Source organism: Exophiala spinifera (assembly GCF_000836115.1).
Source record: "Exophiala spinifera strain CBS 89968 unplaced genomic scaffold supercont1.5, whole genome shotgun sequence".
In the NCBI taxonomy this organism is placed as follows: domain Eukaryota; kingdom Fungi; phylum Ascomycota; class Eurotiomycetes; order Chaetothyriales; family Herpotrichiellaceae; genus Exophiala; species Exophiala spinifera.
In genome coordinates, this window is record NW_015622517.1 from 836,453 (window position 1) to 857,758 (window position 21,306).

At 52.8% G+C, this 21,306-nt stretch overlaps 8 protein-coding genes across 8 annotated transcripts; 6 read left to right on the forward strand and 2 right to left on the reverse strand.

Annotated features, from left to right (window-relative positions):
* Nucleotides 1–528: 528 nt before the first annotated feature.
* On the forward strand, nt 529–1,737 carry PV08_06889 (uncharacterized protein; the record flags this gene model as incomplete). The annotated part of the gene is made up of 3 exons (XM_016381222.1): nt 529–777; nt 886–1,097; nt 1,164–1,737. The coding sequence occupies 3 exons, from the start codon at nt 529–531 to the stop codon at nt 1,735–1,737; spliced, it is 1,035 nt and encodes a 344-aa protein (XP_016234324.1).
* A 2,358-nt stretch (nt 1,738–4,095) lies between these two features.
* Nucleotides 4,096–5,730, reverse strand: PV08_06890 (uncharacterized protein; the record flags this gene model as incomplete). The annotated part of the gene is made up of 3 exons (XM_016381223.1): nt 4,096–4,268; nt 4,329–4,493; nt 4,560–5,730. The coding sequence occupies 3 exons, from the start codon at nt 5,728–5,730 to the stop codon at nt 4,096–4,098; spliced, it is 1,509 nt and encodes a 502-aa protein (XP_016234325.1).
* A 646-nt stretch (nt 5,731–6,376) lies between these two features.
* PV08_06891 (uncharacterized protein) lies at nt 6,377–7,561 on the forward strand (the record flags this gene model as incomplete). The annotated part of the gene is made up of 1 exon (XM_016381224.1): nt 6,377–7,561. The coding sequence occupies one exon, from the start codon at nt 6,377–6,379 to the stop codon at nt 7,559–7,561; it is 1,185 nt and encodes a 394-aa protein (XP_016234326.1).
* A 946-nt stretch (nt 7,562–8,507) lies between these two features.
* On the forward strand, nt 8,508–9,362 carry PV08_06892 (uncharacterized protein; the record flags this gene model as incomplete). The annotated part of the gene is made up of 1 exon (XM_016381225.1): nt 8,508–9,362. The coding sequence occupies one exon, from the start codon at nt 8,508–8,510 to the stop codon at nt 9,360–9,362; it is 855 nt and encodes a 284-aa protein (XP_016234327.1).
* Nucleotides 9,363–9,971: 609 nt separating this feature from the next.
* On the forward strand, nt 9,972–12,788 carry PV08_06893 (uncharacterized protein; the record flags this gene model as incomplete). Its single annotated transcript, XM_016381226.1, has 1 exon — nt 9,972–12,788. The coding sequence occupies one exon, from the start codon at nt 9,972–9,974 to the stop codon at nt 12,786–12,788; it is 2,817 nt and encodes a 938-aa protein (XP_016234328.1).
* Nucleotides 12,789–14,965: 2,177 nt separating this feature from the next.
* Nucleotides 14,966–17,297, forward strand: PV08_06894 (uncharacterized protein; the record flags this gene model as incomplete). The annotated part of the gene is made up of 4 exons (XM_016381227.1): nt 14,966–16,860; nt 16,911–16,957; nt 17,009–17,092; nt 17,149–17,297. 4 exons carry the CDS (start codon nt 14,966–14,968, stop codon nt 17,295–17,297), a joined length of 2,175 nt encoding a protein of 724 aa, XP_016234329.1.
* A 466-nt stretch (nt 17,298–17,763) lies between these two features.
* On the reverse strand, nt 17,764–19,047 carry PV08_06895 (uncharacterized protein; the record flags this gene model as incomplete). Its single annotated transcript, XM_016381228.1, has 1 exon — nt 17,764–19,047. The coding sequence occupies one exon, from the start codon at nt 19,045–19,047 to the stop codon at nt 17,764–17,766; it is 1,284 nt and encodes a 427-aa protein (XP_016234330.1).
* An 866-nt stretch (nt 19,048–19,913) lies between these two features.
* PV08_06896 (uncharacterized protein) lies at nt 19,914–21,112 on the forward strand (the record flags this gene model as incomplete). Its single annotated transcript, XM_016381229.1, has 3 exons — nt 19,914–19,990; nt 20,086–20,325; nt 20,377–21,112. 3 exons carry the CDS (start codon nt 19,914–19,916, stop codon nt 21,110–21,112), a joined length of 1,053 nt encoding a protein of 350 aa, XP_016234331.1.
* Between the last annotated feature and the right edge of the window lie 194 nt (nt 21,113–21,306).

Consider the following 21,306-nt stretch of genomic DNA (forward strand, 5'->3'; position numbering starts at 1 on the left):
AGGTGATAATGATAAATACTCACCCATCAGCGACAATACAGCTCATTCTCTAAGCTCACAGCGATACTACAACAGTTCTGTTCTACGCAAGATGCAAGGAAGCTTCCCGCCGAATTTGACGGTGGCTCTCCTCGACACCAAGAACTCTAACTTGATTCCCTGTCCCAGGCTGACTTCCTACCCGTGTGGGCTTCACCGCGACCGGAACCAGTCCCTTCAGAAATAACCAGGCCATGCACGGTTCTCTTGTAAATCGAGTGCTTATGTCTGTGCTACCCTCAAACATGGCGTCTCAGGGGACGCGTAGAGGGCGAGGGAGTGTAGACCCTACTGGCCGCGCGTTGCCTTAGGTGGCCTGCCTGAACTTCACTTGCTCCCTGGGGGCCTAAACAATACTGCTCGGCTTATATTATCTTCATCGACTTTTCCTTCCGCCATCTTTCGTTTCCTTGCCCGCTTACGTACTTCATATGTACCTTCTCGGACACTCAGTCGATACCTCAACGCTTCAGGGAGTCACTGTTTTAAATGACGGCCGTCAAGGGGACCATCCTTGTCACTGGGGCAAACGGCGGGCTCGGAAGTGCGATAGTAGAGAAGATTGTTACAAAACCCGAGCTATCGGCTTACCACGGCCTCTACACCGTCCGAGACGCGACGGCAGCACCTGCTCTCACCTCCACCCTTGCACGCGGCACGTCGTCGCATGCGAACGACGTCCTCTCGCTCGATTTAACGAAGCTCGACAACGTTCGGCAGGTTGCGGAGAGTATTAATGTGAGTCACGTACTTATAATTCACCCACTATTCCCCCCTTTTCTTCGTGCTTGATCCAGATTCCGGTGTCTCAAGTGTCGGCATAAGCCGAATAATAACAGACATCAGGCTCGCGTTTCCACAGGCCAAATCCCGCCGATCCGTGCCCTTATCCTCAATGCCGGCTTCCTGGAGTTTGGTAAGCAGTCATGGACTGATGACGGACTCGACGTCACCTTCGCGGCAAACTATCTCGGCCATTGGTTACTCACCATTCTTTTGCTCAAAAGCATAGATAAGGACGCCGGTCGAATCGTGGTAGTTGGAAGCCAAAGTCACGAGTGGGTATTTGCTGATTAGTTTTTCGGTCTCGAGCCTCGACGAAGCTAATAAAGGATACACTTCAGTCCCAACGACGAGCGAAATGCCAGCGGGAAAGCCTTCGAGGAAGAGAGGTACAAGATCTTCGTCCGCGACGAAGCCGACTTCGAGGCCATTGCCAAGGGCGCTTGGAGCTCGGCCGAGGAAGACTCGTCCTGGCGTAGCGGGTTCCGCCGCTACGGCGCTGCAAAACTCTTCTTGGTCATGATGATGCACGAGCTGCAGCGACGACTCGACCAGGACCCCGAGCTAAAGAATATCTGTGTCCTCGGCGTCGACCCCGGGGGCATGATTACAGGTTTCCAGCGCCATGCGCCGTGGGTTATACGTGTGCTCGTATTTAAGATCATCTATCCCATCATTGTCTACTTGTATCCCAACGGCCGCATGGTACGTCCTCCACCGCGCTCAGCAGCCGATGTTCTAGAAGCCGCGTTTGGCTCGAGCTCAGCCGGGTTGCCGAAGGACTTGTATTTCGACGGGACGGAGCGGATGGAGACAAGCGCCGAGTCGAAAGATGCTCGAAAGCGGGATTTTGTATGGAGGGAAACAGCGAAGTATGCACACTTAAAGGAGGGCGATATGATTCTTGGCGATTGACAGAGAGCCTGGGCTTGACCAAGCCTGTGCAGATTGCGAAATGAGTGGACATGAGGCCTCATATTGGCAGGATGGATAGCATGGGAATCAGATCAAGCCTCTATCGGTGGTAACATGCGCCCCCTTTGAGAGGCTGCCTTTCCAACCAAGAACCGATCTTGGAGCCCCTGACACCATGGAAGTAAACGCCTCACGAGGTGATCATCAACCCTCACTCTCAGCTCCTGCAGTCAACTCATGCTCACCCCCTAGAGCTCGCAACAACGTCTTGCCATAGTGGCGCACTGTTGAATTAAACATACCGGTCGTAAATTTGAGCGTTTTCGCCTTGCCCTTCCTGTCTGCCCGACGTTGGTTCACCCCCAGTCGGGAAACAGGGTGATGCCGCTCTTGCACACCACGAAGCCGCCAGGATCACAGATCATGGGAGAGCCGCAAGGGGTCTCTGAGTCTTCCGGGGGCACTGTCACTGAAGGTGAGGAAGAATTCGACCAACGCAATTCCATGGTGCATTCGATGATCGGTCTTCATGATGTTGCGGGGTAGTTCTGCCCAACAAGGCAGACACTCGGGCTCATGGTAAGGCGCACCCCGTGTTCGCATTCGGGAATACGACGACAACGGTGCAAACCGCGAATGAGAGTGAACGCACTTCACACCACCTCCGAGCATTTCCTGACAGTCTCTTCGTTGACCCTTGACTCCACAGTCAGAGAGCGTTTCGGGGCGCCGTGTCGTCCACTAGCGACATCGACTGGCAATTCGCCTTGGGCCGTTGGCATGTCAAACAACTTGCAAGGGCTATCTATCTATCGTGTAGGTCAGGCGCTCATGTCAACTTTCTCAGAGGGAGCGTATATATTATAGCTTGGAGAACACAAGGTCCTTGGGATTCAACAACAGCTCGATTGCCCAAAATTTCCACCCGCTGAAAAATGTCCAGGCAAGGTATGTATGGATATCCTTCATCTTCACCCGTATACATACTCGCGGTGCTCCAGGTTAACACATTCCTCAGTCACCGTCAATCCGTACCTCCACCACGTGGCAAAAGGCGCCTCGTCCGCCCTGGCCGTTCTCTTCTTCCTGTCCTCTCTCTTGCACGTCTATCAAAGCAGGCAAGTCTGACAGTCAACCGCTCGCCACCGACCCTGGCTCTTCCAGAGAGCTGACTGACACCGCACGTGTGACGTGTAACAGCAAGTACAAGTCATGGACTTGCACCGTTTTTCTTCCCTTGGCGGCCGGCCTGATGGTGGGCGGGTTCATCTGTCGTGAAGTCTCGGCGTTCAATGGTTCTGACCAGGTCAGCCCCATCGAGGGGCTCTTTTACACCGCGACGTAGGTGTGTCTTTTGTCCTGTTTAAGCCCAGGTCCCAAACTAAAGAGGAAGATTCAAACAGTTACCTCTTCGTCATTCCAATTTATTCAGTGAGTGAACAATCTATCTTTTCTTTCCCCACGTCTTATGTGTCCTTCACCCTCTCATCTTCCGCTCTGACAAGGCGCTTTTAGTTTCTTCTTCACCTGGACTGGAAAGAGCGCGCCGCCTACTCACCGGCGCTCGTCCCTCGAATCCACCCGCGGCTGTATCCCGTCCTCTTTTCCACCTTCAGTTCTGCCATCATCGCCTGCACCGCGCAGGGCTGCGCCACCTATTTCTCCCCCAACGGCCGCTCGGCCGGCGAGCTTACTGCAGGGCTACGCCTCATCAAAGCGTCCCTCTTTCTTCAACTGCTTCCCAACATGCTCCTCTTCATAGTTCTCAACGTCTGGCTCACAAGGCTGTACATCCGACGCCGTCGGTTGAGTCACGAAACGTCTACCCCCGCTCGTGACATGGTCAGAGTAGTCGGCCTGGTCGTGGTCCTGCTTGGCCTCATCGTCGTGACGAATGTCTTCCACACGGTCCAGATCTATGCGAAGCCAGCTTCACGACTCTGGACGACTGAGGGGTGGTTCTGGGGGTTTGTAGTCGCAGAGTTGCTGCTCTATAGTGCGATTTGGCACTTGGTGCATCCAGGGCGAATCTTGAACCAGGTAGAGTAGGCGCAGGAGATGCCATCATTCAAAGAGCTGTGGAAGTGAGAGCGAGCAGACACATTTTTGCAAGGTCCGAATAAGCTTGAGAGCTTTCTAGTATTAGATTCAACGGGAAGAAAGGGGCTGTGATCGAATAGGGACAGTCCTCTTGCGACAGGATCCATCAAGGATGTTTCCAGCATGGCGATGAAGTAAGTAGCTATAAATAATATCGACCGGTCCTAATGTTTGTTGAGTGCGAAGACGTTACACGGATCCGCCAATCAGGAGACCACTATTCTTGTTACCAGGCCACAACTCTGGTCTTTGATATGACTAGACTTCCGAAGCCGTCCTTCTCTCGGTCGTCGGCATTCCGTACTGTGTCTCGACACCACCCTCGCCATGATCGAACAGACGATACAGCAGTTTCCAAACCAGGATCACCACCGCTCCAGAAATAGCACAGGACGCCGCAATAATCAAGCCGTGCCTGTACCGGGGAGCATCTGTTCGGGAGGTCAGTCTCTGTATGATTTGTGAAATTGGAATCGAGGGAATTGACTGACCGTGCGACTTGAACAATTGCATGCCGGGGAATCCGGCCAGTTGGATGCTCATCACATAAGCCGCCAAAGCAATCGGACGCTTGTAGTCTTGCATCTTCGACGTAAGCCACGCGGCACTGATCGCTTGAGCAGAACCCATGCCCATCTGGGTCATTACAACGCCGCCTAATAGAACGTCAGAAATCGTTTGACTTGAGGAAGGAAGGTCATGGAGACACGTCTTGGACATACCATAGAGAACCCACTTTCCGACGCCGCTGGGTGCCAGCGCCAGCCACAAGAGACCTGCCGCTCCCCAGAGGTATCCAACGGTGATATGGAACCCGCGTTCCCGCGTCTTGTCGCTGCTGAATGCAAGGGAGACCGACCATACAAGGGCACACACACTGCCTACGGAGTTCAGCCCGTTGGCCTGGAGCCCGCTGAAGCCCAGGGACTTGATGATCGAAGGAGCGTAGGTGTTCATGGGCTGAATCATGATCATGGACAAGAAGGCACCGACGAGGTGGCCGTACAGTCGCCAATCCATGAACGTCTCGAGGATGTGCTGGGGCAGGACGGGCTTTCCGTGTCGAAGGGCCTTGGTAGGGTCGTTGCGAAGAACGCGCGTGACCAAGATTTTCGCCTCCCGGTCGGTGAAGAAGTTGATGAAAGACCTGCCGAAGAAGGCCTTGGGCCTGGCTGGACCGTGGGGGAGGTAGAAGTATGCGACGACTCCCAGGAAGCAGGTCAGGATACCCTCTATGAGGAAGAGCCACTGCCATCCATGAAGGCCGTGAGACCCCCGGAGGGAGAGGAGTCCAATTGACAGAGGTCCACTGAGAGCACCGGCGAAGCTGTTGGATGCCCAGAAGATGGCGAAGCGCAGGCCGAGTTCCTGGTTGGTGTAGTACTTTGAGATGTACAACGCGAATCCAGGTATGTATCCACCTTCTAGAGCTCCGACGAAGAACCTGGCCGCCCAGAGACCCGAAGCATCCTTGATGAATATCTGTGACCATGTCACAATGCCCCAGAAGAACATCGTGACGGGCAGGAAGCGTTCAGGCCCAACATACTTCGAGATCATGTTGAAGGGGATTTCCGTGACGACAAAGCCGACGATGAAGAGGGTCTGGGCCGTGTTGATCTGCGAATTGCCGACGTTGATATCGTGTCGCATGCTGTCTGTGAGAGCATTGCCGATGTTGGTCCGGTCGAACTGGAGGAAACAGAAGCAGAGGACGATGAAGGGTAGGATGAGCAAGTCAACCTTCAGCAGCGCCTTTCTCGCCTCAGCGGCGTCGTACTGGAGGTCGGCTTCGTAGCCGGGCACATTGAGCGCGTCTTCCGAAAGCACCAACGTGTCGCCGGACGAGTGCTGGGGCTGTATTTCGGCCTTCATCTCGGACGGCGCGCCCATTGTGGTGGCAGTATATGTATAAAAGGGGAAATATGTGACCGCCTGGCGACCTTGTTATGATGTGCTTTTCAGATCCAGGAGCCGTTCGACTTTTGTTTTCAGGTCGTTTTCTCCTTCTGCATTGTTCTCATACACCCTGGCGAATGTTGTTGACTTATATGCATTTTGATACTGCCTCGATATCTCTCGAACTCGTATGATGGTGGTCGCCTCTCGTGAGACCTCGAAGAGATCATGGTTGGCAATCATGGCGTGCTGGTTGATATCGACCTATAGTAGGGCTTCTTTCCAGGTCCCTGCGGGAGGTGTTAACTTTAACATGCCCGTCCTTATCAGTCCGAGGAGATGCCACCGGCATGCCGCCGGTCTACCCGCCCAGTCTGTGCTAGTCGCCGATGTTGCAATCGAGCTCCAGAGTCGATGTGGGCGTCTAGCGCGCATCCGATTGGCGCTGATACACAGGCGAGTTTGCCGCCGGCATGCCGTAGGAAGCCGGCCACTCCCAACATGAGTTCGAAGCCAGACCGCAGCGCCTGAAGCTCATTTTCGGGGCAGACCGATCAAAGGAATCTTGTCAAATCCGTATATATAGCGACTGTGAGGGTATCTATCACAGCAGGATCAAACAGCAAGCACCCACGCTATAATGGAGCAAAACACATTGAAGCGAAGAGGCATCGGTCTGACCGGTGTCGACAAGAAACGATCATTCGGAGGCTACACCCTTTTCTGTCCACTGACCAGCGACACTGCGCATCTGGTCGACATCGACGGTCAAGAAGTGCATTCGTGGAAACTCCCGGGAAGAATTGGACGCCATGCGAGGATCCTGCCGAATGGTAATCTCGCGGTCAACACGCTTCGCCCGTCTCAGCGTACCACAAAGGATGGAGGGCCATATCCATTCCCCTTTTTCAACAAGTACGGCGGAGGTATCATGAGTGAATTGGCCCCCGATGGGAAAGTGGTTCGCCAGTACACCGACCCCTTTGGTCACCATGACCAATATCACTACGGGGATGGTCGAATGCTTTACACCAGCCTTGAGGCTCTTTCGCCTGAAGAATCAGCAAAGGTCATCGGTGGTGTGCCGGGTTCCGAGATCGACGGCATAACCTACGCAGACACAATCAATGAGGTCGATGCCGACGGCAAACTGGTGTGGCAGTGGAAGGTCTCGGAGCGCCTACCTAGAGAGGACTACCCGTTACAACCACATTACACTCGGGAACATTATCCTCTGATCAACGCCGTGTTGCCGATGCGGGATGGAAAGCACATCCTGGCGTCTATGCGATCAGTCTCCGCGGTCGTGATCATCGAGAAATCTACAGGCGACATTGTGTGGAAACTCGGATCGGACGTGCTGGCACAGCAACACAATGCCACCGAGCTAGACAATGGCAATATCCTCATCTTCGACAACGGGGCCTTTCGAACGGGAGAATCAATTCAATACACGCGTGCCATTGAAGTGGACCGTGAGACCAAGAAGATCGTCTGGGAGTACCATGACCGCTCACAGATGGTATACTTCTTCACACCGTTCATGGGCAGCGCTCAGAGGCTGGCAAATGGCAACACCTTGTTGTGTGAGAGTGCCTTTGGTCGTGTGTTTGAGGTAACAAAAGACGGCTATGTTTGCTGGGAGTACGTCAATCCTCACTTTGCGCCATATCCAGATGCGGCAACGGCAAAGATATTTCCTGGGGAGTCGAACGCCTTGTTCAGAGCTTATCGGTATTCTCTGGACGAGATTCCTTGGCTGAAGGAGAGGTTGGAGAGTGGCGAGACACAAGTCGAAGCAGGGCGGGGTCGGGCGAATCTGTAGACGACCATAACGCAGTGGTGGGTTCCCGGGGCGCAATAGGAACAGGGGCTTTGCTGGGAATGAATCCTGCTCTCCCACGGTTGGACAGTAGCGAGTTCCCTGGCAATGCGTTGGCACAACCGGTGAGGCGGACAGGTAACATCGACCAATTGGCGTTGTGTGGCAGAAATCTAGATATGTTGGTACCGAATGAGCATCGAGATAACAATCAATCCCACGGTCAACGTTGTCTCCTGGTTTAGAGTAAGCGAGGCCAGCTCCGAGGTATACGAAGAAGTCAGGCAGCACACCTTCGCTCTCCCATCATAAACCTTACTCTGCCTGTCGTCCAGAGCCAGCTTTCTCGGATTCGTCCAAAAACCGCGGATATGTGCGAATACACCAAAAATGTTCGTATATTCAAAAGGTGTTCTCGCCGACCAAAGCATCAAGTCGAGGAACGCACGTACAAGCGTTGCGAAAAAGCCCGCAAGCCAGAACCTTTTTGCACAGATGCCAGAGAGGGTGATGCGCTCTTTGGGTCTTCACCTGCCGCTGGCCCGTGTCCTTCATGCCATGATTCCGGGGTGTCCACTGGCAGTGCCCGCATTGAAATTGTAAGGGAACATCTTGGGAGGCGTTCGTTTTGAGCTGACTAATTGCGCCAGAGAGAAGAAGAGCCTGTGTCATGAAAGGAGGATACGGGGTTCAAGACCAAGGATGTCGAGGTCAAGCGGAGCCGCCTGACGCTTATTTCAATTTGCTGTTGTCAGGGGGGTGTATTGCCCGGGGATGAGAAGTGTCTAGCCAGCCCTTGCTAGGTACAGGCACAGGTACAGCTGGATGTAGAAGGTCAGGCGAGAGACTAGTTCTCAAATCGGATTTATCCTCGTCAAGGCGAGTAAATAAATAAGAGGTCAAGGGGGTAGCATTCCCAGCGTTAAAGTTTCCTGGACCAAATCAGAAAATGTCCAACAATCTATCAGGCTTCTCTGTCGGGATCAAATTATCTGGCAGTGAAGCTGCAAAAGTCTACCATTCTAAAACCGATACGCGTTATTTCGAGCGAGAGCGGGACGTTTACGAACGACTTGGGCAACACCCGTACATTGCAAGATTGCTCCGCATCCAAGGCCAGACAATCTACCTGGAACGAGGAACATGTCTCAGACAAGTGTTGAGGACTCAAGATCTCCCGATCGAAAAGAAACGTGAGTGGATTGCCGAACTTGCCTGCGGACTTGAATACATCCATTCGCGAAATGTGATCCATGCAGACGTCAATGCAACCAATGCTATTATCTGTAAAGATGAAACGAACGAGGAACACGTCAAATGGATTGACTTTGGAGGTTCGGGTATAGACGATAGCGAACCACTGGCGATATATGACCTCTACAACTATCGAACGCCGGAGCCGCCCCTGCCTGAAATCAGCATAGAAACAGACATTTTTGCATTTGGTTGCACAATCTACGAAATTGAGACAGGGTCACCGCCCTTCTTCAACGAGACCAAGGAAATGGATCCCGGCTACGTAAGCGACTATGTGGAAGAGAGATACAAGCAAGGGCTCTTTCCCTCCACCGAGAACCTCCGCTTTGATTCCATAATCAAGGGCTGCTGGCATGGACGTTATGGCTCAATGAGGGACTTGAGGAATGAGTTAGACTTGACTGGTGCGCGACGATCACCAGCAGTAGGATTTTCCGGTCTATTGCTCGGTGCTTTGTTTGTATGGCGAGTGTTGCGGCGAAAGGTCGTCGGGGTTTGGAAGTTTCTGTTCTCGCGCTGGTTGCCGTTTACCATCTGCGGAGGTTGAATTTGCGTACCTTTCACTTGTATCCTTTCTTCTCTGAATAGTTAGCGTTGTGGAGTTGTAGGTTTGGATGGAAGATGCCTGCTATGATCCTACGCTGCCTTGCGTGAGGATCAGAACTTGATGTCGGCCCCACAATGCGCAGTCCTGGAGCCTGACCCGGTAGAAGATAAATTAGCGGATTGTAAGCGGCTGGGATCCCTTTTTAGGAGCTGTTGATATCGTAAACGCTGGTCATCATTGAAGAAGCAAGGCGCAGGATCGAGTTTGTTCTTCTGGAGGGCACTGTTGATGGAACCTTAAAAACAAAGTGATCGCCACGATATCCCGATCCCGCAACATCCCTCCTAAGATATAACGAGTGCCATGTTTGTTTGGTACAAGATAGAAGCGTAGAACTTGACATGGAGCCTGACGCGAAGGGAGCATGCGACAAGGCTGCAAGCTTGGCACGTTATTCAGCGGGCAAGGCTGTACTAGTCTTGGTCCAGAGACGGCGATAAGATAAGATTCTCTAAAACTTTTCCTGCGCCATCAAGAAATAATTCTGAGAAACTCGGCCCCAGTCCAATCCTTCAACGAAGTTGTGCTGAACAACCCAGTGAGGATACTATGCCTCGACAAGCGCACGGAAGACCATTGCAACATGGCAAGGTCCAAACTTCAACCAGAAAGAGACCAGCCCAGAACCGAAGACTAAATGCCCTCGAGATTGCAGAACAAGAGAATCCAGACTCTGTGAAAATCAGACAACATCGACTTGGGGTGGTCGAGGATGATTCAGATGAACCACATACGCGAGCAGATCTTGATGAACGGTCGTCAAAGAGGAGGAAAGTGGCTACAAATGATGAAGATGAGTCTGTAGATGAGGGTTCCGACCTTGAAGGGAACCGGTGGCATGTAGGGGTTGACGACGACGAGGAAGACAGTGATATAGACAGCGAGGATGCTTTTGGGGCCAGTGATGAGGAGCGATTTGCAGATTTTTCGTTCCGTGGCAGCGCAAGCACAACTGCCCAGCCAAAGAAGAACAGAAACCGCTCTGCTGCTCATGATTTAGAGGAGCGCGAGCGTGATGATGACGACGACGAGGATGAAGATGAAGAGGAAGAAAGTGATGATCTGGGTGATGATGCAGTTGAACTTGCTACGGCATGGGATATGGACGACGAATCTGGTTCCGACACAACTGGAAAGAAAAAGAAAAAGAAAAGCACTCATGCTCGCCGGGGCGGTGACGATGAGGACGAAGAGGACTCGACATCCGATGACGACGCAGACTCGGACTCGCAGTCAGAAGATGATGATCAAAAATCCCTATTCTCTGTATCCGATGAGGATGGTGATCATTCTCGATTACAGAGCTTCGTCGAAGGACTCTCAAGTGGCCGGTCGGACCCTGCATCGAGGAAGCAACGACTTCCCAGCAATTTACCCGACAGGCCGTCGCAATTTGGGACTAGCGGTTCGAAGATATCAGCCGCAGATATGATGCAGTATATCAAGGATCCTCGTCAAAGACAGTCACTAAAAATACTGCAAAATAACGAGGAGCAGGGGGGCGATGTTTACAAGGACGGGATCCCTGGTAAGCTCGCTCCACCATTGGCAAAACGCCAGCAAGATCGTCTTGACCGTGCTGCCGCGTATGACGAGACGAAAAAGGAGCTGGGTAAATGGGTTGAGACTGTCAAGCAGAATCGCCGTGCGGAGCATCTTTCTTTCCCACTAGTCGATCCTGCCGCAAGTGGTGAATTGGTGAGCAAACAACTGGGGCCGACCTCCAAGTCTCAACCCATGACCGTCCTGGAATCCACCATTCAAGAAATCATGAAGGAAAGCGGCATGATGTCCAAAGAGCAGCGATCACTCGACGACCAGGAACAAGCTTATGAAGAACTCCAAGAAAAGAAGCTCCCACTTGAAGAAGTTCAGGCACGTCGGGCTGAGCTGAGAAAGGCTAGAGACCTCATGTTCCGAGAAGAAATTCGTGCTCGAAGAATCAAGAAAATCAAGAGTAAGTCTTATCGTAGGGTACACCGCAAGGAACGAGAGAAGGCCGAGCTGGAGCACAGGTCTCTCCTGGCCGCACAAGGCTTGATTGATTCTGACGAGGATCGCGAGAAGAACGATCGCCGGCGTGCCGAGGAGCGAATGGGAGCGCGTCACCGGGAAAGCAAATGGGCAAAGAGTATCAAGGCCACAGGCAGGGCTGCTTGGGATGAAAATGCTCGACATAGCGTTACAGACCTTGCTCGCCGCGACGAAGAACTACGCAGACGAATCGAGGGCAAGACACTGGGCGCTGACGACGAAATCGAATCGTCAGAGTCTGAAGAGTACTCGGACTCGGAGGATGAAAGAGTTCGGTTGCAAGAAAAAGTCCAATCTCTCAGCCATGACAATCCTGTCGACGCGGAATCTCGCCTTAACAATATGGCTTTCATGAAGAAGGCAGAAGCTTCGAGGAAAGCGGCGAACGATGAAGAACTCCGTAGACTTCAACGAAGTTTGCAAGATGACGGAGCGCAGGGCAGATCAGAGGATTCCGAAGCCGATTGGGAAGAGCCTAAAGGACGTCGCAGATTTGGCGTGCAAGGCCAGGTTGAAGTGCCACGTTCTCAACCCTCAGTCCAGAAGGGTGAATTTGAAGAACCCGAGTCAGATGCTGAGAGAGAAGATGATGATGACAATGGCGAGGAACACATGGGTCAAGCCACCCAGGTGCGGACTTCTAACTCTGTCATTACACCACTCAACTCAAAGCAGCCGCAACCACAATCCTTATCGACCAAAGGCCCCGGCAAGGCAGCGAACAAGGTGACTACATCTGGACGCGTTGTCGCAAAACCCACTGACCAGCAGCGGGCCCCCAGAGAAGCGGCAATACCTAGGAAGCAGACTACTGTACCGCACACCGACCTTGACGGGTACACTAGCCCATCCGAATCCGAAAACGAGCAAGACGACCATGCTGCTCTCGCTAATGCCATCTTTGCCGGTCCCGACGAGGTGGAGCAAGATTTTGCGAAAGAGAAAAAGGAGGTGGAAGAGGAGGAGGGCGACCAGGTAATTGACAATGGCCTCCCTGGATGGGGAAGCTGGGCTGGCGAGGGTATCAGTAAGAAGGCCCAGAAACGAGCAAAGGGGCGGTCTGTTACCACAGTGAAAGGCGTTTCCAAGGACAAGCGACAAGATGCCAAACTGGAACGTGTGATCATCAACGAGAAGCGTGTGAAGCGCAACGGAAAATATCTGGCCACCGAGTTGCCTCATCCATTCGAGTCGCGTCAGCAATACGAGCGATCTCTACGGCTGCCCCTTGGGCCTGAATGGACTACGAAGAGTACCTTCCAGGATGCCACCAAACCAAGGATCCTGACGAAACAAGGCATCATTCGACCCATGGCCCGGCCAATGGTGTAGTGAGTCGCCTAGCGCAGGGATGTGTAGACGGGGTGATGGAGCCCGAGGAGCACTTACTGGCATGATCAAATCAATCCCCTTATAGATCCAAACCTCGCTGTATCTTCCTGTAAAGTGTGCATAAGTCTGTCCGGTGCTGTTGGATGTTATGGTGGCGCCCGCTATTGACGAAGATTCCTCAATCTGACACTGGGCCGAAATTCTCCCATCGTATCAACGCGAGACACTTCGCAAACAACCTTTCAGCCACCTCAACCACCTCATCCACCCTCAGCAGTTCGTGAGCTTCTCATCGCGATCCCATCATCACAAACACAGAGCCACGTTGCTGGCACCGACCGCTTGGGTCTGAGCGACGAACCTTCCCCCATCTCTTCTGGGCTTCAGATCATCATGCTTCCAGCACGGTTGTTCCTCTCGTCATCGATCGCGAGGTCTGGCAATGGCAAGATGGCCTGTTCCAGCCCCGAGCGATGGGAAAGAGCAGATGATCGACGATGGAGGAAGGAACAGACCATCAACGGCGAGTGCAAAGACGATCGAGTTCTTTTCCACCAACCGCCGCAACCAAGCATCATTCTCTTCCTCCTCGTCGTCGTCGACAGCCTCGTTATTCTTCCTAAGTACCTCTCAGCCAACATCACCGTCCTGACCCTATATTGTCCTCTTGCGTTATCGTTATCGCTATTGCTACCCTCAGCGGCCACTTACCACGCCACTGTCTGAATCTCCATCGCGAGCCCGAGCCCACGGTTGCGTGGACTCCCGGATCATGCCGTCGTCCGTGCGTCTGTCAAGTCCCGTGTCTACAACTTTAATCCTGGTACGCTTTGACTCCCTCTCGAGTTTTGACTTTTCTGCGTTGGCTCGATTCGGAAGTCTGTTGTCCCCCACCGGCCGTCACCGGCTTCCAGCGTTTGCGACAGACCATGAGGACAAATACAGTGTCACGAGTGCCTCGAATGCCTCTAGGACATCTACACCTTTGTGAACATCCAAGATCCTACGAGTTGCATCTGCGCCGTGTCTATCAATACCTCCAGATACCGAAGAAATATCCTGCGTTCACTATTGGTGTCTGAAATACTGAACACTTCTGCATTCCCTCCCCGGTGCAGACTACAATCACTGCCACGTTCTGGCCTCTTGCTCTCCGCGCTCGATTCGCTACATGTGTAGCGAATCCTGCTTCCAAACTCCTACACCCTCTCACTATGCCCAGATTACTTTGTCCATTCTTGCTAACACTCTCACAGGTACTTCTCGCTGGAGCTCTACCCGCCGGCCCTCGTTTTATCAGTGAGTACAACCATCCTCCTTCAATTCGGTTTGAGGGGGCATGACATATAGACTGACATGTGGTCTCTGTTTCCAGGTGCGCAGGGTCGTCTTTTCGAGGTCGGACCTCCCCTGTTTACCTCGATTTCTAATGGAAACCCGTTTCCGAGTATCTACACACCCCACACGTTTGCCACAGAGACGTCGAGCGCTGCCGCAACAGTGACTGCTTCGAGTCAGCCCGGTGGTGTGGCTCACGAAGAAGTGTCATCTTCAGTATATACGTTCGGCGATCCTCACCTGAGTATTCAAACTTTCACCCTGACGAGCCTAAATTCTTCGCAAATCCCTACCAGCACCCTCGAGAATCAATCATCCTTGCAGCCTACTGGAGTAAGCCTGTTGTTCGTCGCCATGTGATGTTTTGCTGATGAGAACAGAGCGTCATTACCACTCTTGAGACAGCGGGTCATCCCCCGGTACAGCCATTTCCTACCAGCATCCCAAGCGTCACCTCGGCAACTATACAGCCTCTTAATAGTACTGTTAGCTTTGGCAATGCAACGGCATCCGCTTTTCAGAGTACCCTCACCGAGACCATCACTCTGCCTTTGACGACGTTTGAGACAGTGGTTGTAACGCAAACTGTGACAACTATAGCGGTCGAGACCACCGCTGTTATTACTGCGGTGACAGTTTTGAACACGACCGTGACCTCCGGTGGAACAGTGATCGCAACGTCGACCGCTGGCACGACAGTCATAACAACGACGGGTACTGCGATTGTAGAAACGACCTTGTCAGCGTCCTCCACAATCACTGGGACTTTAGCGACCACGTTGACCACGGACACACAAGTTCCAACTCTCCCTACGGCTTCTAGTTCGTGCCTGCTCACCATGGGCTGTTATGGCCAGGACCTATTTGAGCCAATTGCCCTCGGACAACCACCAACAAACATCCAGCAACAGGGAGGCCATCCTGTGCCGCGGTTGGGTATCACCAATGCCACTGGACCTATCGAGACCAACAAATTCTACGAAAACTTTGTTCTGGGAACCCAGAACTTTCCGGCTTTCTTGATGCCATATACTCTGGCTTGGAGTAAAGGAAGCGGTAACGCTCAAAGTTGGGGCATGGCGATCTCGCATGTTGAACAAAGCCAGAAGGTGTTCGGACCTGCCAACACGGCTATTCCAAACTCGCCAGACTCCTACTACATCAATCCCTTAGGCATCCAATCCCTGATTCTTTCTGCGGCAGAATTTCAAAGCAACACCATCCTCACTACTGATTCACTGCTGGCGTTCTCGGCAAATGTCCATCTGCAGCCCTCCACTGGCTCAACCTCGATCCTGACCATGCCTGTCGTACAGGGGATGGTTTTTATCACTGGCCAATACATCAACCTACAGCCCAATATCCAGAGCAGCGTCTTCTTCCGCAGTGTCTCAGCCGCTGGAGAGCCTAAACCAGGCGTTTTCAAGTACAGAATCACGCTAGAGGATGGTAAAGTTTGGCTTTTGTACGCCCTACCATCCAATGGCATTAATCCTAATTTCAAGCTCGCATCAAGCACGTTGCTCCAAGGGCCCGAGAACTGGTACGGTGACGTGCAAGTAGCCAAATTGCCGAGTGATGGTCTCGACTTCATCTATGATGACGCTGCAGGCACGTGGCCCACAGCTGGACAAGTGGGTGGCCACGCCCAAGATGCAAAAGCTCAGTACAGCCTGTCATGGACAAAAGCCGGGCCTTTTTCAGAGAACTCGACCCTTGTTATGTTTGCTCTCCCTCACCACGTCCAGTCGTTCGCAGCCACCAGTCCAAAAACTGTGACGAACCTAACACTAGCCACCACTACCGTTGGTAATGCTACGGCAGTAATCGCAGATTACTGGGTCCTGGAGGAGAACGAGCTTCCGACATCGCTCGGGTTTGCACCCTGGAGGCCGGCAGACTCATCTGAATCAACTATGAACTTGTCAGCCGCTGCTGTCGCGGCCATTCAGCAGGTCTCTGTCACGGAGGCCTCTCAAAACATGTCAGCTCAAACGAACCTCAACAGCATGTACTATTCCGGCAAGGCGCTGAGCAAGTTTGCAACATTGGTCTATACAATGCACGATCTTGCTGATCAAGCAGACCTGGCTAAGACTGCGCTGCTTGAATTAGAGAGTTGCTTCGAAGTCTTCTCCGACAACCAACAAGAGTACCCGTTGTTGTACGACACGGACTGGAAGGGCATCGTCTCGTCAGCAAGCTACGTTACCGGTGATGATGGCGTCGATTTTGGCAATTCTTATTACAACGACCATCATTTTCACTACGGCTACTTCCTCCATGCTGCTGCTGTCATCGGCTATTTGGACCCTACATGGCTCATCAAAAACAAGGACTATGTCAATGCTTTGGCCCGGGATGTGTCCAATCCAAGTTCGCTGGACCAGTACTTCCCGGTCTTTAGATCTTTTGATTGGTACCATGGGCACTCATGGGCCAAGGGGCTTTTCGCTTCCGGAGATGGCAAAGACGAAGAATCGTCTTCCGAGGATTCCATGTTTGCTTATGGTCTAAAGATGTGGGGCAAGACCATTGGCGATGCTTCTATGGAAGCTCGTGGTAACTTGATGCTGTCGGTGCTTGCACGCAGCTTGCAGAACTATTTCCTCATGACCTCTGATAACGTCAATCAGCCAGCAGCATTCATTGGCAACAAGGTTACAGGGATTCTGTTTGAAAACAAAGCGGACCATACTACCTACTTTGGAAACGACTTGAGTTATATCCAGGGGTAAGTCGTGTCAGGTCTCATCTTCGGAGCCGTTGACTAATGCGATATAGCATCCATATGATCCCGGTGATGCCTTTCTCGACTCTGACACGAACACGTACGTTTTAATCCGTCTTTACTTTTCGGTGTTGGAGCTAATGTGCTGCAGAGCAATTTGTGGCTGAAGAATGGACTACTTACTTTGCGGATGGCGCGGTGAGGGACGCCACTGGTATTTCAGGAGGGTGGAAAGGTAAGCATCCCGGTAGACTCGTTGGGGATGATTATGATGATGCTTATCACTATCAGGTATCGTATACGCAAATTTCGCCAACATTAACCCGAGTGCAGCGTACAGTTTCTTTACGCAGGACAACTTTGACATGAGTTGGATCGATGGAGGGGCTTCTCGGACGTGGTACATTGCACTCAGTGCCATGCTGGGAGGTTCTCCATGATCAACAGCGGAACTAACGACTGACGAGCAAGCGTTTTTGCTTTTTTGCTTTTCTAACTACGCATAGCGATATGGAGGAACTAAAATAGAGGGATGGTAACGGCATTGGCTTGAAAGTACGGCGTTCAACAGCATCACAGGGATGAAGGCATGGGTTTGAATTGATAGTATGTACACCAGGATTCGGGATACTGGCCTCCGGAAAGGCACATGGTGATTCTTGCGAGCGACCAAGTTCGGCGCCGAAGATGGGCGGCGGATTGTTTCTAGTGTTATACACTTGATACCCCTTTTTCCAGAAAATAAATGCGGTCTTATATGCTGGACTTGATTTCTGTCCTTACTTCTACAAATTGATTGATAGTCAAGAGTTGTCGAGGTCTAGTGATGGGGACCATGCATGATGTTCTCTCGTGAGGCCTTCTCACCCTTCCCTACTCATGACTTGTACTGCAGGTGACCAATGCTCATGTTCCGAATAGTAGGTCACACTGTCTCCGAGTTATCGAGCTAGTAAGCTTTGTGGTTTGGTAGCGCTCTCGGGTCAAGGCGTCGTCCCAGTGGAAAGCGAGGTCAGAGACAGTCACAGTCCTGGTCCTGCCAGGGTCGGTGGTGGCCTTGACGACGAAGGGTGTCTGTTTGAGCACGGCGCGCGAGAGAAGGTGGCGGAGCAGGCGCGGCGTCATCTTATGCGGACGGCCATGGGTGTAGTCCTTGAAGCGGACACCGGGCCTGGGCCCCTCGAGGATCACCACAGATTGTCTGTCTGCTTCTTCTCGCCCCCGGTCCGCCTCGGAGCGCCGCGCTCGCGGTCTGCGCCGTGGCACGGGTGGGAACTGCGCCTTGCCGCTGACCAGGTCGTGGACGGCGTTGTATTCTGCTTGAGGGAGCGGCGGGAGGGCGGCCGCGAGGTTGGCGTGGTACCATTCGCGCTTGAGGTTCTTGACGCGGCTGGGTGGGAGGGGAGCGCCCCAGATCGTGGTGGTCTGCGGGGGCTTGAAGGTCGGTCTGATCTTGCCGGCGGGTCGGTTGGCGCGGTCGAATTTGGACTGTTCTGTCGCCTGGGACACTAGGAGGGCGCGCATGTTGGGGGAGATGTTGTACTTTGCGAGTTGCGAGGAGAAGTAGGCTTGGCGACGGGGTGAGAGGGGGGTTGCGATGCTTAGTTCTTCTGCTGCCTTGTCGGCCGCCTTGGGTGTTGTTGCCTTGGCTTGTGCTTGTGCTTGTGCGTGTGCTTGTGTCTTGAGGTTCCCCTTCTTTTCCTGCTTCGAGTTGCTCGCGCCTGATTCTCCTCTATGATGAGCTGTACCGGTCTTGGTCTCGGTCTCGGTCCCTGTGCCGGGGCTCGAGCCTGATTTCGACTCAGATGGTTGACGCAGGTCTTCTTGAGCGGTATCATCTAGAGATGCCGCCGGTACTTGTAGCCATGGTTCGAGGAGGGCGTATCGTCGCGGTCCGACGCGGCCATACGTCATCCGTAGGACTTTCTCGACGTGGGCGGTGTATCCCTCATTTGCGCGGCGCAAGGATGACAGAAACTTGCGGCCTCGGTGGAGGAGCTTCGTCTGCCGCTCAAAGGTGATGGGGTTACCGGAGCGAGATTTGGGTGCATCGCTGTTGGCGTATTTGGGCAGGTAACGCCGGAAGGAGGCGGTGATGTGATCTTTGACAAATGTACGGCATTGTGGTAAGGGAAGATAGGTGGCTTCCCGGAGAAGGGAGCGATAGAGGTGGACTGGGTTTGTGGTCATTCCATTGTCTGAGGAGGTCGTCGTCGGGGTCGTCGTATGAGATTTCAACGCGACAAGGACTTATAGGCTGAGGAGTATGAATTGGAGTCACTTACACACACCTTGTAACCTAAGGTCGATACCTAGGACCGTGCAGATGGGTATTCAGTATCAAAGTACTCTGTATATGCGAATGTGCATTCTATGGAGTGAAAATATGCCCGGCTTACTTGCCCCTGCAGACTTTAGGTGACGCTACATTCCCTTTAGCGCTTCCTTCGACTTACTTGCCCTGACTGACTAATAAGTCACTGTGACGCTCACCATCCTCGTCCCTCTCGCATCATCCCACATCGCCCGACGAGCAGCAGTAGGGAACGACTCCCAGTCAGTGTGCTCTCGGTGAACACCAGGTCTTCTCGTCCAATTTACCCAGTACCCATCCGATCACCTCGATTCGAGCGCGAGATCAGTACAGATACTACCCAGCGACAGGGCACAGCCAATCATTGCCTCCACCGCCCGGTATATTGTCGAGCTACGCCTCGAAGTAGCTGTGGTGACGAGCTAAGGCCGCCTCGGCTGTCTACTTGTTTACCTTTTCCCTCCCAGCTCGGACCGTGGAGCCTCCCAAAGGGCAGCCCAGCAAGGCAACAGGCCGAATCAAGCATCCCACGATCAACACCCAGCGCCCATTCCGCGCGATCCCCCAGCCACTTGTTATTTCCATTTCACTAAGCCAGCCTCCCCCTCGTGTGACTGTTGTTGTTCCTCTCCACATCCTCCGCTGTCGCATTCCAGTATCCTCTGGCTCATCATCCTACCAACATCCGCAAACATCAATTTTGTCGTGCCGGCGTAGCCTGTGTCTTTGCATTCAGGCAATCATGTCAGCCCTACCTTATCTGCAGAAACTGCGCAAAAGCGATCTGACCGAGTTCGCGGAGACGAGCAAGTTGCAAGAGTGAGCCAAAACCCGCGCAATCATTCAATCATTGGACGCGTCTTTTTCCTGTCAAATTACATTGCGTATCGTTGCTGACGTGTATGCGACCACAGCTATGCCAGTCTCAAGAAAGCCGAACTCGAAGTCGCCCTCGACGAGCATCTACGCGCAAACTCGACCACATACAGCAAAGAGCCGTCTTTGAGCGAGTATTACAAGCGCCTAGGCAGCACTTCGCGATCGCCGGTCAAGAAAATTGCGGAAAAGGTCTCGGACACAGTCAAGTCTGATGAAGAGACCAGCGCGCCCCCCAAAAAATCCAGGCGCAAGACTGTTGCTCCCGCCGAGGATACGTAAGAATAACATGCTCAGGGACACGCGACAAAGCTAAAAATTGTATGCAGAACCGACACCGACTCGCCCGTCAAGGCTCTCGTGAAACAACCGGCCAAAGAGATTGCGCGTCGTTCTTCCATCCTAACAGCGCAAATCCCTATCCCACCATCTCCAGCCGTGGTCACGGATGCGATCGATCAACAGACGCGTCGCCTTCGCACATCCATCTCTCACGCCTACCAGAAGACACAGATCCACGAAGCGGCCGACTGGGCACGCGACTACCTTTCGTCGCCTCTGACCGTCACCGTTCTGGCCATCCTGCTTGAAGCATACGGACTTCGCGCCCAGATTCTTCCCAACAAGTTGTTGGCGGAAGTGCCAGCCGTGCCCTATATCAAATCAACCAAGACGCCAATCAATGTGCCTGATCTTTTCCTGCTCCTAGACTCCAAGTTCTGGTCGCCATTCTCTCTCTGGGCCTTGACATCATTCATCCTTCCAGGTTTGATCTCGTACTTTATCAATCTGCCACTGAAGGCCCACCCGAGCCATTCTTACTCGACCCGTCGAGCCGCTCTGCAGCACAATACGCAGATGCAGTTCGACCCATTCATCTTCAATCTCGCCAAAGGATTGATTGCCTACGTGGTTTACGCCCAGCATTTCAACCTGGCTGGTCTTTACCAGCATTTCACCGTGGCAACAGTCAACGAAAGCATTCTAGGTGGATACTCCTCCATCCTGGTCAGCTCCGGCCTAGGAGCTGCCGTGAGTCTGTATGAAGCTGTGTTGAAGAACTAAGTCTGCAGGTCAGAGGCAGAAAAGAAGGGCAGATGAGAGTCTGACTGTTTCGCGAATTGATTGCGTCTCCTTTATATGTACAGCTGCTGGACACGTCAATGGTTCAGAAAGAAAGGTTTCTCCTTGATGAGTTATGAGTCTCTTGGTAACATCACCGGCGTTTGAGTGGCATTGCTGTTGGTATTCGATAGGTG